Source organism: Coregonus lavaretus (assembly GCF_964263955.1).
Source record: "Coregonus lavaretus genome assembly, contig: HAP1_SCAFFOLD_799, whole genome shotgun sequence".
In the NCBI taxonomy this organism is placed as follows: domain Eukaryota; kingdom Metazoa; phylum Chordata; class Actinopteri; order Salmoniformes; family Salmonidae; genus Coregonus; species Coregonus lavaretus.
Window position 1 is genome coordinate 204742 of NW_028156671.1, and position 19681 is coordinate 224422.

The following is a 19681-nucleotide window of genomic DNA, read 5'->3' on the forward strand; positions in this document are numbered from 1 at the left end:
TACATCCCCTACTATACTATAACTATACTATAACTACATCCTCTACTATACTATAACTATACTATAACAATACTATAACTACGTCCCCCACTATACTATAACTATACTATAACTACATCCCCATCTATACTATAACTATACTATAACTACATCCCCATCTATACTATAACTGTACTATAACTACATCCCCAGATATACTATAACTACATCCCCATCTATACTATAACTATACTATAACTACATCCCCAACTATACTATAACTATACTATAACTACATCCCCAACTATACTATAACTATACTATAACTACATCCCCAACTATACTATAACTATACTATAACTACACCCCCTGCTATACTATAACTATACTATAACTACATCCCCAACTATACTATAACTATACTATAACTTTATCCCCATCTATACTATAACTATACTATAACTACATCCCCATCTATACTAGAACTATACTATAACTACATCCCCATCTATACTAGAACTATACAATAACTACATCCCCAACTATACTATAACTATACTATAACTACATCCCCATCTATACTAGAACTATACAATAACTACATCCCATACTATACTATAACTATACTATAACTACATCCCCAACTATACTATAACTATACTATAACTACATCCCCAACTATACTATAACTATACTATAACTACATCCCCAACTATACTATAACTATACTATAACTACACCCCCTGCTATACTATAACTATACTATAACTACATCCCCAACTATACTATAACTATACTCTAACTACATCCCCTACTATACTATAACTATACTATAACTACACCCCCTACTATACTATAACTATACTATAACTACATCCCCTACTATACTATAACTATACTATAACAATACTATAACTACGTCCCCCACTATACTATAACTATACTATAACTACATCCCCATCTATACTATAACTGTACTATAACTACATCCCCAGATATACTATAACTACATCCCCATCTATACTATAACTATACTATAACTACATCCCCAGATATACTATAACTACATCCCCTACTATACTATAACTATACTATAACTACATCCCCATCTATACTATAACTATACTATAACTACATCCCCAGATATACTATAACTACATCCCCTACTATACTATAACTATACTATAACTACATCCCCTACTATACTATAACTATACTATAACTACATCCCCATCTATACTATAACTATACTATAACTACATCCCCAGATATACTATAACTACATCCCCTACTATACTATAACTATACTATAACTACATCCCCTACTATACTATAACTACATCTCCTACTATACTATAACTATACTATAACTACATCCCCTACTATACTATAACTATACAATAACTACATCCCCAACTATACTATAACTATACAATAACTACATCCCCTACTATACTATAACTATACTATAACTACATCCCCTACTATACTATACTATAACTACATCTCCTACTATACTATAACTATACTATAACTACATCCCCTACTATACTATAACTATACTATAACTATATCCCCTACTATACTATAACTATACTATAACTACATCCCCATCTATACTATAACTATACCATAACTACATCCCCAACTATACTATAACTATACAATAACTACATCCCCTACTATACTATAACTATACTATAACTACACCCCCTGCTATACTATAGCTATACTATAACTACATCCCAAACTATACTATAACTATACTATAACTACATCCCCAACTATACTATAACTATACTATAACTACACCCCCAACTATACTATAACTATACTATAACTACATCCCCAGATATACTATAACTACATCCCCATCTATACTATAACTATACTATAACTACATCCCCAACTATACTATAACTATACTATAACTACATCCTCTACTATACTATAACTATACTATAACAATACTATAACTACGTCCCCCACTATACTATAACTATACTATAACTACATCCCCATCTATACTATAACTATACTATAACTACATCCCCAACTATACTATAACTATACTATAACTGCATCCCCATCTATACTATAACTATACTATAACTACATCCCCATCTATACTAGAACTATACTATAACTACATCCCCATCTATACTAGAACTATACAATAACTACATCCCCAACTATACTATAACTATACTATAACTACATCCCCATCTATACTAGAACTATACAATAACTACATCCCCTACTATACTATAACTATACTATAACTACATCCCCAACTATACTATAACTATACTATAACTACATCCCCAACTATACTATAACTATACTATAACTACATCCCCAACTATACTATAACTATACTATAACTACACCCCCTGCTATACTATAACTATACTATAACTACATCCCCAACTATACTATAACTATACTCTAACTACATCCCCTACTATACTATAACTATACTATAACTACATCCCCTACTATACTATAACTATACTATAACTACATCCCCTACTATACTATAACTATACTATAACAATACTATAACTACGTCCCCCACTATACTATAACTATACTATAACTACATCCCCATCTATACTATAACTATACTATAACTACATCCCCATCTATACTATAACTATACTATAACTACATCCCCAGATATACTATAACTACATCCCCTACTATACTATAACTATACTATAACTACATCCCCTACTATACTATAACTATACTATAACTACATCCCCATCTATACTATAACTATACTATAACTACATCCCCAGATATACTATAACTACATCCCCTACTATACTATAACTATACTATAACTACATCCCCTACTATACTATAACTACATCTCCTACTATACTATAACTATACTATAACTACATCCCCTACTATACTATAACTATACAATAACTACATCCCCAACTATACTATAACTATACAATAACTACATCCCCTACTATACTATAACTATACTATAACTACATCCCCTACTATACTATACTATAACTACATCTCCTACTATACTATAACTATACTATAACTACATCCCCTACTATACTATAACTATACTATAACTATATCCCCTACTATACTATAACTATACTATAACTACATCCCCATCTATACTATAACTATACCATAACTACATCCCCAACTATACTATAACTATACAATAACTACATCCCCTACTATACTATAACTATACTATAACTACACCCCCTGCTATACTATAGCTATACTATAACTACATCCCAAACTATACTATAACTATACTATAACTACATCCCCAACTATACTATAACTATACTATAACTACACCCCCAACTATACTATAACTATACTATAACTACATCCCCAGATATACTATAACTACATCCCCATCTATACTATAACTATACTATAACTACATCCCCAACTATACTATAACTATACTATAACTACATCCTCTACTATACTATAACTATACTATAACAATACTATAACTACTTCCCCCACTATACTATAACTATACTATAACTACATCCCCATCTATACTATAACTATACTATAACTACATCCCCAACTATACTATAACTATACTATAACTGCATCCCCATCTATACTATAACTATACTATAACTACATCCCCATCTATACTAGAACTATACTATAACTACATCCCCATCTATACTAGAACTATACAATAACTACATCCCCAACTATACTATAACTATACTATAACTACATCCCCATCTATACTAGAACTATACAATAACTACATCCCCTACTATACTATAACTATACTATAACTACATCCCCAACTATACTATAACTATACTATAACTACATCCCCAACTATACTATAACTATACTATAACTACATCCCCAACTATACTATAACTATACTATAACTACATCCCCTACTATACTATAACTATACTATAACTACATCCCCTACTATACTATAACTATACTATAACTACATCCCCTACTATACTATAACTATACTATAACTACATCCCCAAATATACTATAACTATACTATAACTACATCCCCAACTATACTATAACTATACTATAACTACACCCCCTGCTATACTATAACTATACTATAACTACATCCCCAACTATACTATAACTATACTATAACTGCATCCCCATCTATACTATAACTATACAATAACTACATCCCCAACTATACTAGAACTATACAATAACTACATCCCCAACTATACTATAACTATACTATAACTACATCCCCAACTATACTATAACTATACTATAACTACATCCCCAACTATACTATAACTATACTATAACTACATCCCCAACTATACTATAACTATACTATAACTACACCCCCTGCTATACTATAACTATACTATAACTACATCCCCAACTATACTATAACTATACTCTAACTACATCCCCAGATATACTATAACTATACTATAACTACATCCCCTACGATACTATAACTATACTATAACTACATCCCCTACTATACTATAACTATACTATAACAATACTATAACTACGTCCCCCACTATACTATAACTATACTATAACTACATCCCCATCTATACTATAACTATACTATAACTACATCCCCATCTATACTATAACTATACTATAACTACATCCCCAGATATACTATAACTACATCCCCATCTATACTATAACTATACTATAACTACATCCCCTACTATACTATAACTATACTATAACTACATCCCCAACTATACTATAACTATACTATAACTACATCCCCAACTATACTATAACTATACTATAACTACACCCCCTGCTATACTATAACTATACTATAACTACATCCCCAACTATACTATAACTATACTATAACTGCATCCCCATCTATACTATAACTATACTATAACTACATCCCCATCTATACTATAACTATACTATAACTACATCCCCATCTATACTAGAACTATACAATAACTACATCCCCAACTATACTATAACTATACTATAACTACATCCCCATCTATACTAGAACTATACAATAACTACATCCCCTACTATACTATAACTATACTATAACTACATCCCCAACTATACTATAAATATACTATAACTACATCCCCAACTATACTATAACTATACTATAACTACATCCCCAACTATACTATAACTATACTATAACTACACCCCCTGCTATACTATAACTATACTATAACTACATCCCCAACTATACTATAACTATACTCTAACTACATCCCCAGATATACTATAACTATACTATAACTACATCCCCTACTATACTATAACTATACTATAACTACATCCCCTACTATACTATAACTATACTATAACAATACTATAACTACGTCCCCCACTATACTATAACTATACTATAACTACATCCCCATCTATACTATAACTATACTATAACTACATCCCCATCTATACTATAACTATACTATAACTACATCCCCAGATATACTATAACTACATCCCCATCTATACTATAACTATACTATAACTACATCCCCAACTATACTATAACTATACTATAACTACATCCCCAACTATACTATAACTATACTATAACTACATCCCCAACTATACTATAACTATACTATAACTACACCCCCTGCTATACTATAACTATACTATAACTACATCCCCAACTATATTATAACTATACTCTAACTACATCCCCAGATATACTATAACTATACTATAACTACATCCCCAACTATACTATAACTATACTATAACTACACCCCCTGCTATACTATAACTATACTATAACTACATCCCCAACTATACTATAACTATACTCTAACTACATCCCCAGATATACTATAACTATACTATAACTACATCCCCTACTATACTATAACTATACTATAACTACATCCCCTACTATACTATAACTATACTATAACAATACTATAACTACGTCCCCCACTATACTATAACTATACTATAACTACATCCCCATCTATACTATAACTATACTATAACTACATCCCCATCTATACTATAACTATACTATAACTACATCCCCTACTATACTATAACTACATCCCCATCTATACAATAACTATACTATAACTACAGCCCCATCTATACTATAACTATACTATAACTACAATCTGTTGATGCTTCTAATAAGGGCGTAATATATTTTTAGCAGCCGGCTGACTGGAGGCCATTTGAGAACACTGAGCTTCTCTGTCTGTCTCCACGGCAGTTTAAGAAAGACAGTTTATAATCAATTCGCTCCAGCTACAGTTAACCGTTTTACTAGGTGATGTTCCTACCCGCGGGGACAGACAGACCAACACGACACAGACAGAGAAGATGAGGCAGAACAAGAGAAAAATCCCAATTAAAAGACTTGGCAGTGACTCAACAAGAGGGTATTATGTCAAAGCTTCTCCATAGCCCCGTCGAAATAGTACTATCATTCAGTTCAGGGACCTGCGTCCCCAATGGCACCCTATTCTCTATATAGGGCACTACTTTTAACAAGAGCCCTATGGGCCCTGGCCAGAAGTAGTGCAGTAAAAGTAGTGCACTAGATAGGACATAGGGTACCATTTGGGACATAGCCAGAGAATGCTATTATGTCGATGCACGAGGCCTAAAGAAGGGAGCGAGACGATGTGTCTAACACACAGCTGGGATCTCAGTGTAAGAAAGAAATATCCCCCCCCCCCCCTTCCCAGTTTCTCCACATCTGTCTGGCTAATTATTTTGGGTTCTCCCCACCCCGAATGAAAGATGCCCCCAGCACAGCAGGGACACTGTTCTCCTCTCCTCTTCCACCGCTCTCCCACCCTCCTCTTGTTTTTCAACTTATCCCTCGCTCTTTCCAGGGAGCATAGGGGTCCTCTCTCTCTCGCTCTCTCTCGCTCTCTCTGTCGCTCTCTCTCTCTCTGTCGCTCTCTGTCTCTCTCTGTCTCTCTCTGTCTCTCTCTCTGTCTCTCTCTCTCTCTCTCGCTCTCTCTGTCGCTCTCTCTGTCGCTCTCTCTCTCTCTGTCTCTCTCTGTCGCTCTCTCTCTCTCTCTCTCTCTCTCTCTCTCTCTCTCTCTCTCTCTCTCTCTCTCTCTCTCTCTGTCGCTCTCTGTCGCTCTCTGTCTCTCTCTCTCTCTCTTTCTCTCTCTCTCTCTCTCACTCTCTCTGTCGCTCTCTCTCTCTCTGTCTCTCTCTGTCGCTCTCTCTCTCTCTGTCTCTCTCTGTCGCTCTCTCTCTCTCTCACTCTCTCTGTCGCTCTCTCTCTCTCTGTCTCTCTCTGTCGCTCTCTCTCTCTCTGTCTCTCTCTGTCTCTCTCTCTCTCTCTCTCTCTCTGTCGCTCTCTGTCGGTCTCTGTCTCTCTCTCTGTCTCTGTCTCTCTCTCTCTCTCTCTCTCTCTCTCTCTCTCTCTCTCTCTCTCTCTCTCTCTCTCTCTCACTCTCTCTGTCGCTCTCTCTCTCTCTGTCTCTCTCTGTCGCTCTCTCTCTCTCTGTCTCTCTGTCTCTCTCTCTCTCTCTCTCTCTCTCTCTCTGTCGCTCTCTGTCGCTCTCTGTCTCTCTCTCTTTCTCTCTCAATTCAATTTCAATTTCAATTCAATTTCAATTTCAATTTAAGGGCTTTATTGGCATGGGAAACGTGTGTTAACATTGCCAAAGCAAGGGAAGTAGATAGTAAACAAAAGTGAAATAAACAATAAATATTAACAGTAAACATTACACTCAGAGGTTTCAAAAGAATAAAGACATTTCAAATGTCATATTATGTATATATACAGTGTTGTAACAATGTGCAAATAGTTAAAGTACAAATGGGAAAATAAATAAACATAAATATGGGTTGTATTTACAATGGTGTTTGTTCTTCACTGGTTGCCCTCTCTCTTTCTCTGTCTGTCTGTCTGTCTGTCTGTCTGTCTGTCTGTCTGTCTGTCTGTCTGTCTGTCTGTCTGTCTGTCTGTCTGTCTCTCTCTCTCTCTCTCTCTCTCTCTCTCTCTGTATTTTAGAACTTTAGACAGAAGATCTCCACAAAGGATCATCTCTGAGACTTTAGTCATAAACTGCTCAATTAACAGCACAGTCCATCTTCTATCTATTGATAGGATGGAGAGGGGAAGGGGGAGGGAGGGAGGTGGGGGATGGGGAGTTATTCATCCTAAAGGCATTGGCTGCATCCCAAATGCCACCCTTTTCCTATATAGTTCACTGCTTTTAACGAGAGACCTACTAAATAGGGAATAGGGTGTCATTAGGGACTCAGCCATTGGGTGCACCACCACTAGGCCTGGTTTAGCGGTTACCATGGTTCCCCACTCAGCCACTCATTCCAACCAAGGCACGCCATTATTTTCTCTGCGCTGAACAGAGCCGCCGCTACTCCTCCTGACTTGGCCTATTGTTGGGCGCACAAGTGGCCCTCAGAGCAGAGGGGATGGGGAAGAAAGGGTGGGGTCAGGGTTCATATCAAAGCCTCCCCATTGGGACTCTGGGTTTCTGTTATCACATTTGTTGAGACACAAAAAGAGCCACAGTCTCAGCACAAGAGCCTCCTGGAGAGAGGGAGAGAGAGAGAGTGAGAGAGAAGAGAGAGAGAGAGAGAGAGAGAGAGAGAGAGAGAGAGAGAGACACAAGAGGGTGATAAGACAGCATCCCTAACCTCGTGTCAGTGAGAGAGAGCAGCTTCCCAACCAACCCAGATCCTCCCAGTCCCTCCTAGTCTTCACTTTGTTCCACATCCAGAAGAGGAACCTCAACACTGTGCTGAGCTACCTACTGCTCTGTGAACCCTACCCTACCTACTGCTCTGTGAACCCTACCCTACCTACTGCTCTGTGAACTGTGCCGTCCTACACCAGCTGTTGACAGCCAGACCCGCGCCGACTAGTCAGCTACTCCACTACCCCGTCACTGCACTGGGCAACCCACACCACTTCCCCCTCACTGCACTGGGCAACCCTTCCCTCGAGCAGTACACTGTGTCTGAGAAGAGCGCTGGACTGGTGGGTAAGTCTGATCTCTCTCTGGTTTTATTGAAGAATTTACCTTCTCATGGTCTTTTCTCTATTTGAGTTTAAGTTTTTGCAGAAAAAGTCACATTACGTTGTCATAGTCTTCTGCGTGTCCTCTCTCTCTCTCTCTGCGTGTCCTCTCTCTCTCTCTTTGGGGGGGGGGGGGGGGGGGGGTTCTAAGCTGACATGTGAATAGTTTTAAGATGGACATACAATGGATCATTTAGCTATTCGATTTTGAATTTTAGGACCCATTTAGGTATCAATTTTTTTTAGAAAAAAATATATTTTATAAAATATTGAATTTTGCCTTTACTACTTTAGCTAATAGAAACAAATTGAAATTTGGCAAAAAATGGCAACAAAGTAATAATACAGAATTAGGTTTTGAAGTGTCTGTCCTAAATCTAGGAAATATACATATATTTTTTACACATATTTAACCCCTTTTTGAGGTAGGCACAACACTACCTCCATACTTCCATAAATTGTTTTAACCGGTACCGGTTACCTTCAGACGAGTCCCGTGACACTTGTGGGGGTCGTAGAGCAAAACGGAGACCACCATCGTGTTCGTGAGAGTCTCATCTTTCCACATAGTCGTCATATTAGTTCAGACCGATGTCTCCTGCTGTAGCTGATGTCTGCAGGGGCGTCTCCTGGTCTGACAAACAGCGCTGTAGCTCTGCCACTTTCCACCGCAGATGCGGAAGACCGACATCGGCGGATGCGGTGGATTGAGACGCAGCCCATGCAAAAAAAACGGATACCTCTAGCTTAAACGGACAGATTCTGATGGGGATTGTATTATTATGTTAATTAGATTGACACAACGGAGCAATTGAGATGTTTGTGGTGTTCTGATCTGGGACTACTCTGAGGAATTTTTCTCATGGTCTTATCTAATCGTCTTATTTGTAGAGTTTACAGTTTAATAGAGGATATAGTTTGGGGAGGATGAGACTTGTTCAAGTTCTCAAGGTCACTGGAGATGCAGTACATTGTAACTCAATAGATACTGTACCTAGCTCCATTCACAGAGCCAAATAAACCCAGCAATTTACCAGCACACATGCAAGCTTCTAGTCTGGTTTTCTGCTGTGTGGTTTTCAGTTGGAGTTGGATTTGGTCTGTCAGATGAGTTTTCAGACAGTGGGTCAATGAAAATAATCAGGTAAATTATTTAACTCAGTAGAGATTTAGTGACATTTCACAATGTATTTTGCAGCCTTCAATTTGTGCTTTCAGTATTTTCTGTGGGGATCAACTTTTAACAGCGGTCACATTTGCTCCTGTTGACCCCAGTGACAGGGTCCCTGTTGACCCCAGTGACAGGCTCATGTTGACCCCAGTGACAGGCTCATGTTGACCCCAGTGACAGGCTCATGTTGACCCCAGTGACAGGCTCATGTTGACCCCAGTGACAGGCTCATGTTGACCCCAGTGACAGGCTCATGTTAACCCCAGTGACAGGCTCATGTTGACCCCAGAGACAGGGTCCCTGTGAGAAGTGTAAAATATGTCTAGAGAGAAGGCTTTGCTCTCCGCTGCAGAACTGACAGCAGTCCCATTCCCCCTCACAATGAAGGCTTTGAATAATCTCTCAAAACTAGCTGCGTCCCAAATGCCACCCTATTCCCTATATTGTGCACTACGTTTGACCATGGGCCCTGGTCAAAAGCAGTGCACTTGATAGGGATTAGGGTGGCATTTGGGACACAATCCTAGTCTGATCCAAATAATCCCCTCTTTCCTCTTTTTGTGTTTCCTCTCTTGACTGCTGGACTGGTGCGAACGCTCCCACAGATTTACACCATCTGGGGTATTTAGAGGCAAGTTCTGGGGGTTTTGCTCTCTGTAGGAGTGGAGGGTAGGGTATTTTTGGAAGGAGGAAGGGTTGTCACACACATACACACACACACACACACACAGTAATAATCAGCGGAGCGTGTTGCTCCCCATAGGGCTCTGGTCAAAAGGGCACTGTGTAGAGAAAAGGATGCTATTTGGGACACATCCCTTGGGAAGCTCCAACACAATGTAGAGGCAGAAGGTTAAATGAGAAACTCTCCAGTTAACACTGTTCCACATTCTCTCTGGGGCTACATCCCAGATGGCAATCTATTCCCTATATAGTGCACTACTTTTGACCAGGACCCGTAAGGCTCTGGTGAAAAGTAGTCTACTACTGTATGTAGGGAGAGTGTGGCGCTTGTAACGCCAGGGGTACTGGGTTCGATTCCCGGGACCACCCATACATATTAATGTATGCACGCATGACTGTAAGTCGCTTTAGATAAAAGTGTCTGCTAAATGGCATATATTACAGATGTAGGATCTTAATTTGAGCCAGTTTGCTATAGCAGGAAAATAATCCTGCAGCAACAGGAAATGTGAATTATAATGTGTATTTCTTAATTAATATTTATTTTTGTTGTAGAGGTTGATACATTTTACGTTAGGTCAAATCAAGTCTACATTTTTAAGTGGAAATTACAAACTTTAGAACCCTTTTTAAACCTTGAATACGCTACAAGGTTGCATCTGTATAATAGGGTGCCATTCGGGAAGCACTGTGACTCTCAGGGCCAGCATGTATAGGAGCGAGACCTGCTGGGGTTTTAGTTTGAAATGGACAAAGGAAGTTTGAAGCCTCCTCTCACCCAGGAATGTCTCCACAGTTCCCAGGCCAAGCCTAGTTTTAGTGAGGGAGTCCCACAACTATGTAATATGACCTTCATCAATGAGTTATTCTGTTATTGTGAGTGGTTTATGTGTATCCTCCCACTGACACGCTCCCCTCTGCTCCAACATCTGTGGGATAATAAGAACTATCCCCGGTACACACCTCTTTTGTGCTTGTCTTGGAGGCTCTGATAATATTGATGTTTGGGCTTATTGTCTGGCTAACCGCTCACAGCTGTCCTGTGGTGCCGGCAGTGTTGGCAGTGGTGATTGGAAACTAAAAGTGATACACTGGAAAGATGTTGGAGGTCATAACATAGAAGGGTGGATGTTCTCTTTTAGATGGGAGAATTAAACCGCATTGATATGACTTAAAAAAGGGAAATAAAATAGATTTTTCATTTTAAGATTCAATGGGTGTTCAACGTCTTAAAAAGGTCTTCATCTCTCCTCCAGCCAATCGACAGTTAGAGTTGCATCTGTTGGGGCTAGAATATTTAGAGAACACCTGTTATTAGACTGACGGCTTCAGGGAAACAGTGACGGCACTTCGTCCAAACAGTTAGGCCATTCCATCCGAGCAGGAAGAGCCACAAGGTCCTTAATTATAATGTTACAGATCAGACAACTGGGCCAGACCAGAGGGTAATGTGACAAATCAGACAACTGGGCCAGACCAGGGGGTAATGTGACAAATCAGACAACTGGGCCAGACCAGGGGGTAATGTGACCAATCAGACAGCTGGGCCAGACCAGGGGGTAATGTGACCAATCAGACAACTGGGCCAGACCAGGGGGTAATGTGAAATATCAGACAACTGGGCCAGACCAGTGGGTAATGTGACAAATCAGACAACTGGGCCAGACCAGTGGGTAATGTGAAATATCAGACAACTGGGCCAGACCAGTGGGTAATGTGACAAATCAGACAACTGGGCCAGACCAGGGGGTAATGTGACCAATCAGACAGCTGGGCCAGACCAGGGGGTAATGTGAAATATCAGACAACTGGGCCAGACCAGGGGGTAGTGAGAGATATCAGGGTGTGGCACCGACCTGGGTTCAAATACTATTTGAAATCTTTCAAATACTTGACTGTTTGCTCTAGTGTACTTGGAGTGCCAGGTGTCCAGGGTTTGCAGTTTTGGGACTACTCTATTGGTCCATTAAGCCAGGCAAGTTCAATAAAGCACAGATAAAGTAATTTTAAATGATTTCAAAATACTATTTGAGCCCAGGTCTGGAATTGCATCTCAGAGCAAGGTGTGGTTGTTACGTGGATAAAGTGCTGCTTCTGAGAGTGGGGCAATAGGGGTCAGTTATACTCTGGGGGGTATCTGTACATTCCTCTGGGACACTAACATCTCCTGTTACCTAGTAAAGTCTGGGTCAGTGCCAAAAAATGAATCCCCTCCCTCTCCCTCTCTCTATCTCCCTCCCGCCCTCTCTCCCTTTCGCTAACCCTCCCTCCCTCCCTCCCTCCCTCCCTCCCTCCCTCCCTCCCTCCCTCCCATGTCTATAGTTATTAGGGTCAAACTTGTCAAATTTTTTTTGTGATAAAGCCTTGTGTCCAGAGCTCAGGAAAGTAGCCTACCCCCATCACTAGGTTAAACAGCTTGAGAATAGCCTCTCTCGGCTTAGGACTGCAGTGTTTCAGCATCTCTGTTAGAATGCTGTCTGGCCAACAGGCTTTACCGCTCTTGGACGACCTTTATTTTAATCATCTAGTTTAGACAGTGTAATAGGATTGTCCAGCAGGTTTTGTTGGTCTGTTACTGTTCATTCTAATTATGTTAATTGTTCTATTACTGATGTTTGGGTGGAGATTTCAAAATGCTGTTTCCAGATATTCCCATCTTTGATTGGGAGGTCTTTTTTTTTTAACAGTGTTATCAATTTCCCTCCATAATTCCCTAAATTCATTTTGATTAATTGCTTCCTCTGTTTTGTCAAGCAAATGTTTTCCTTATTGTCTCCTGGTTTACAGGGTCTCTGTGTTCTTGGTATATGAGACGTGTCTCCTGGTTTACAGGGTCTCTGTGTTCTTGGTATATGAGACGTGTCTCCTGGTTTACAGGGTCTCTGTGTTCTTGGTATATGAGACGTGTCTCCTGGTTTACAGGGTCTCTGTGTTCTTGGTATATGAGACGTGTCTCCTGGTTTACAGGGTCTCTGTGTTCTTGGTATATGAGACGTGTCTCCTGGTTTACAGGGTCTCTGTGTTCTTGGTATATGAGACGTGTCTCCTGGTTTACAGGGTCTCTGTGTTCTTGGTATATGAGACGTGTCTCCTGGTTTACAGGGTCTCTGTGTTCTTGGTATATGAGACGTGTCTCCTGGTTTACAGGGTCTCTGTGTTCTTGGTATATGAGACGTGTCTCCTGGTTTACAGGGTCTCTGTGTTCTTGGTATATGAGACGTGTCTCCTGGTTTACAGGGTCTCTGTGTTCTTGGTATATGAGACGTGTCTCCTGGTTTACAGGGTCTCTGTGTTCTTAGGGCCTGTTGGTATATGAGACCTGTCTCCTGGTTTACAGGGTCTCTGTGTTCTTAGGACCTGTTGGTATATGAGACATGTCTCCTGGTTTACAGGGTCTCTGTGTTCTTGGTATATGAGACCTGTCTCCTGGTTTACAGGGTCTCTGTGTTCTTAGGGCCTGTTGGTATATGAGACGTGTCTCCTGGTTTACAGGGTCTCTGTGTTCTTGGTATATGAGACGTGTCTCCTGGTTTACAGGGTCTCTGTGTTCTTAGGGCCTGTTGGTATATGAGACCTGTCTCCTGGTTTACAGGGTCTCTGTGTTCTTGGTATATGAGACGTGTCTCCTGGTTTACAGGGTCTCTGTGTTCTTGGTATATGAGACGTGTCTCCTGGTTTACAGGGTCTCTGTGTTCTTAGGGCCTGTTGGTATATGAGACATGTGTCCTGGTTTACAGGGTCTCTGTGTTCTTGGTATATGAGACCTGTCTCCTGGTTTACAGGGTCTCTGTGTTCTTGGTATATGAGACGTGTCTCCTGGTTTACAGGGTCTCTGTGTTCTTGGTATATGAGACCTGTCTCCTGGTTTACAGGGTCTCTGTGTTCTTGGTATATGAGACGTGTCTCCTGGTTTACAGGGTCTCTGTGTTCTTAGGGCCTGTTGGTATATGAGACATGTGTCCTGGTTTACAGGGTCTCTGTGTTCTTAGGGCCTGTTGGTAAATGAGACGTGTCTCCTGGTTTACAGGGCCTCTGTGTTTTTGGTACTTTTGGTAGTTTTTTCGGTCCTTCTTTAAATGACGTTCAGCTTATAAAGGATTCATAAAGCCTTCATAATGCCTTCCAAACACTACATAAATGTGCTACAAAGCATCTATAACAGTATGTTATGCTTTATAAACGGTTCATAAATGTGGCATAACTGTGTGACATAATCACCAATGTCAAATGTGACGTCACCCACAATGTCGAATATGACATAACCTTCAGCTTCTGTAGCGCTCTCTCTGTAGGTCTGATGACCTCTTCCTTCAGTTCCTGTATCTCTCTCTGTAGGTCTGATGACTTCTTCCTTCAGTTCCTGTATCTCTCTGTAGGTCTGATGACCTCTTCCTTCAGTTCCTGTATCTCTCTCTGTAGGTCTGATGACCTCTTCCTTCAGTTCCGGTATCTCTCTGTAGGTCTGATGACCTCTTCCTTCAGTTCCTGTATCTCTCTCTGTAGGTCTGATGACTTCTTCCTTCAGTTCCTGTAGATCTCCCTGTAGGTATTGCAGGTGGCTGTGGTCCGATAGTGGTGGTCATCATCTCTCTCAGGTCCATTCTGAGGGCCTGGTTGTCGTCCTCCAGTTCTCTCGTGGCTGACTGTAGCTCCCTGATCTCACTGTGCTGCTGTTTGACCTGATTCAACAGGCTGTTCTCCTATTCTATCAGCTGTTGACTGGTCAAGGATTTCTCTCTGAACTCAGCAAAGTCTCTTTCTAAAAAAGATAGAAGAGAGATTTGACGTTGGAGGAGAGTCTTGGAGAGACGGGGCTTCTGTCAGGGGCTTGGAGGGTGTCGTCTTCTCATGGATTTTGGTCTATGGAGAGGCTTCTTGCTTCTTTGCTTCTTCTCTTAGGGACTGGAAGTCTTCCCGAAACTTCCTCAGGTTGCTTTCTGTATTTCCACCTGGCTACCCCTGCAGATTTACAGCTGGGGGCTGAGGGGGGTCTGTAGCAAGCGGCAACAGTGAGAGACTTATTTCTGGAAAGGTGGATTTTTAGAAGTAGAAGCTCAAACTGTTTGGGCACAGACCTGGATAGTATGATAGAGCTCTGCAGGCTATCTCTACAGTAGATTGCAACTCCACCCCCTTTGGCAGTTCTATCTAGACGGAAAATGTTGTAGCTGGGGATGGAAATGTCTGCATTTTTGGTGGCCTTCCTAAGCCAGGATTCAGACACTGCTAGAACATCAGGGTTTGGCGGAGTGTGCTCACACAGTGAATAACTCAAACTTTGGGAGGAGGCTTCTGATGTTAACATGCAAGAAACCAAGGCTTTTACGGTTACAGAAGTCAACAAATTATAGCGCCTGGGGAGTAGGAGTGATACTGGGGGCTACAGGGCCTGGGTTAACCTCTACATCACCAGAGGAACAGAGGAGGAATAGAATAAGGATACGGCTAAAGGCTTTAAGAACTGGTCTTCTAGTGCGTTGGGTACAGAGAATAAAAGGGGCAGATTTCCGGGCGTTGTAGAATAGATTCAGGGCATTATGTACAGACAAGGATATGGAAGGATATGAGTACAGTGGAGGTAAACCTAAGCGTTGGGTAACGATGAAAGAGATAGCATCACTGGAGGCACCGATTGAGCCGGTCTCCGTGTGTATGGGGGGTGGGACAAAGGAGCTATCTGAGGTAGGTTGAGCTGGACTGGGGGCTCTACAGTGAAATAGTACAATAAGAACTAACCGAAACAGCAATAGGCAAGGCATATTGACATGGGGGAGAGGCATAAAGCAATCACAGGTGTTAGTCGAGAGAGCTAAGACAACAGCTGGTAATGGCGACGAAAGTTTGGGCTAATGCTAAACAGATAAACAGGATGGGGTACCGTATAAAGGAACAGTCCAGCAGGCATCAGCTGTGTAGCTGAGTGATCATAACGTCCAGTGAACAGCAATAGGTGAGTCCGGAAGCAGTTCGGTGGCTGCTACGACACAGGCGAGCAGGAGGCACGGCTGTTGATTGCGTGTGCTAGCGGGCCGGGGCTAGCAGATGGATCCTCGTGGTCGTCGCAACGGGAAGCCCGTTGAAACCACATCAGACGATTACGTCGGCAGACCAGTCATGATGGATCGGCGGGGCTCCGTGTCAACACTAGGAGGTCCCGTCCGGTTGACAGAGAGGTAGATAGCCGGGAGATGGGCCTGGCTCGAGGCTAGCTCCAGGCTAACTGGTGCTTGCTTCGGGACAGTGGTGATTAGCCAAAAACAACAACAACAGCCATTCGGTTGCAGCTAGCTAGTTGCGATGATCCAGTGTTAAGGTTCAGTGATTCCGGTAGAAAATCCGATATGCTCTGGGTCGATAGCGCACTGTGCAGACTGTGCAGACTGGCCGATAATTGTCCAGGCTAGAGCTGGCTGGTAGGTAGTGCAGGCCACAGACAATGGTGAAGACCGCTAACGGTGGCCAATAGCAAGTAGCTAGTTAGCTGGCTAACTGGCTAGTTTCAGCCGGAGGTTCTAGATAAAAAGGTATAAAGAAATAATAGAATCCGTTCCACATTGTATGAGTCGGGTTGCAGGAAAGTATATTTAGTTAAAGGATGGAAAGTGAGATTGAGAAATATATACGAAAAAGACAAAAAAAACTGGCTATTTACACGAGGACACTATAGAATACACGACCGCACTGTTACGCCATCTTGGTTTTGATTATGGTGAGGCAGGGGTAGTTTTCATTACTGTCCTCATTGATTGTTATCTGTCTGCCTTTTCCAATACCAATCTTTCTATGTTTTGGGTATTTGGTGCACGGGGCAGTGTGCCAGGCTGAGGGGCTCTCAGAATGAAATAAGAGATTTGTTGTTGTCTTCTTCCCCTCCAGTATTGAGAAGTCTGCCACCAATGTCTCGGGTGACTCTTTCCTTACTTTACTTAAAAAGTTGTCCTTGGAAGAGCAGACATCTGTAGGGTACATAATCCCCATTTTGATTTTCTCTTGGTCATTTATTTTCTTGCTCTTTTACAAGCTTTTACAGCTTTTTTCAGCTTTGTTTTTATTTTATTTTACAGATCAAGTATTTTTACTGCAACCACATCCCAAAGAACATCAGCATTTTCTCCTTCTACAAGCTGATTCTTCCCAAATCAAGTTTTCCTCAGTTATTTGATTGCCTTTTTCTCAGTCTCTCTCTGTGTCTCCCTCTCCCTCGCTCTCTCCTCTCTCTCCCCAGAGATGAAGATGGAGTCCACTCCCACCATGGACATGGACGCCCTGATGTCCCTCCTGTCCAACATGTCTTCAGAGAGCAGCTGTGCTCCTGTAGACAACACCGTGGAGAACATGGTGTTCGGAGGTTACTACATTCTGGTCTTCTTCCTGGCGCTCAATGGTAATGTTATGTTTTGTTGTGTTGTGCTATGTTGTGTTGTGTTGTGTTCGCTATATAGCCTACCTTGACAGAGATATCCTCTTCATCCACCCTAGTTGAGATATCCTCTTCATCCACCATAGTTGAGATATCCTAAGGAGCCACCGATGTTTAGCTTAAAGAATTGCAGTTATGATTGTGTTGCTAGCTGAGGAATGTAAGGATGTTTGAGTTCTAATAAATGAGATCAGTACAAGTCTTGTTCTTTCACCACAACAGGTAACACCTTGGCCCTCTGGATCTTCTCCCGGCAACGTGGCACATCCTCTCCCGCTAACGTCTTCCTGCTGCACCTGGCTGTGGCCGACCTCTCCTACGTCATAATCCTGCCGCTCCGCGCCACATACCACCTCACGGGGGGCCACTGGCCGTTCGGCGAGGTTCCGTGTCGAGTCGCCGGCTTCCTGTTCTATGTCAACATGTACGCAAGTCTCTACTTCCTGGCGTGCGTGGCTGGGGACCGCTACCTGGCCGTGGTGCACGCTGTGAGGTCACTGAAGGTCCGCCGTGCCCGTTACGCCCACATCATCAGCTTCTCCCTGTGGGCTCTGGTCACCGTCTCCATGGCGCCCCTGCTGGTCACCCGCCAGACTGCGGAGGTGGACGGGATGACTGTGTGTCTGCAGCTGTACAGGGAGAAAGCCTCCCGTAAGGCCCTCGTCTCTTTAGCCGTAGCCTTCACCCCTCCGTTCCTCTCCACACTGTCCTGCTACCTGCTCATTATCCACAGCCTGAGGAGAGGGTCCCGCCTGGAGCCCCAGCTGAAGCTACGAGCCCTGAGGACCATCGGCCTGGTCATGCTGATCTATGTGGTGTGCTTCCTGCCGTACCACGCCTCCAGAGCCACGTTCATCCTGGGGTACGCCCACCCAGATGTCTCCTGCCAGACCAGGCGAGGTCTGTCCTTGGCCAACCGCCTCACCTCCTCCCTCACCTGTCTGAACGGAGCCCTGGACCCCCTGGTATACCTGTTTGGGGCCGAGAAGTTCCGGGGAACGGTGAGGAGGCTGTTCTGTAGAGACAGGGCCGGGGGATCAGGAGCCACCAGTGCAGGAGAGCTGAAGGGAACACACGAGAGCTCTGTCAGCGCCAAGTCGGAGTTCTGAGGAGCAGGAGGTGGGACCATCTGAAATATGAACTCTGTCTGACTGACTTATTTTTAAGTCATTTTTTAAAGACATTTTTCTACCTGTTTTCACTCAAGCCTCTGCCATCCCAAGACCTCTTTTTTATACTGCCGCTCCTATCCATATGGGACTGGAACTTTGTTCTGTACTGCCGCTCCTATCTATATGGGACTGGAACTTTGTTCTGTACTGCCGCTCCAATCTATATGGGACTGGAACTTTGTTCTATACTGCCGCTCCTATCTATATGGGACTGGAACTTT

The 19681-nt window shown here is 41.9% G+C and overlaps 1 protein-coding gene across 1 annotated transcript; it reads left to right on the forward strand.

The window, feature by feature from the left end:
* Positions 1-18095: 18095 nt before the first annotated feature.
* LOC311126098 (uracil nucleotide/cysteinyl leukotriene receptor-like) lies at positions 18096-19397 on the forward strand (the record flags this gene model as incomplete). The annotated part of the gene is made up of 2 exons (XM_084200123.1): positions 18096-18252; positions 18511-19397. The coding sequence occupies 2 exons, from the start codon at positions 18096-18098 to the stop codon at positions 19395-19397; spliced, it is 1044 nt and encodes a 347-aa protein (XP_084056249.1).
* Positions 19398-19681: the final 284 nt, after the last annotated feature.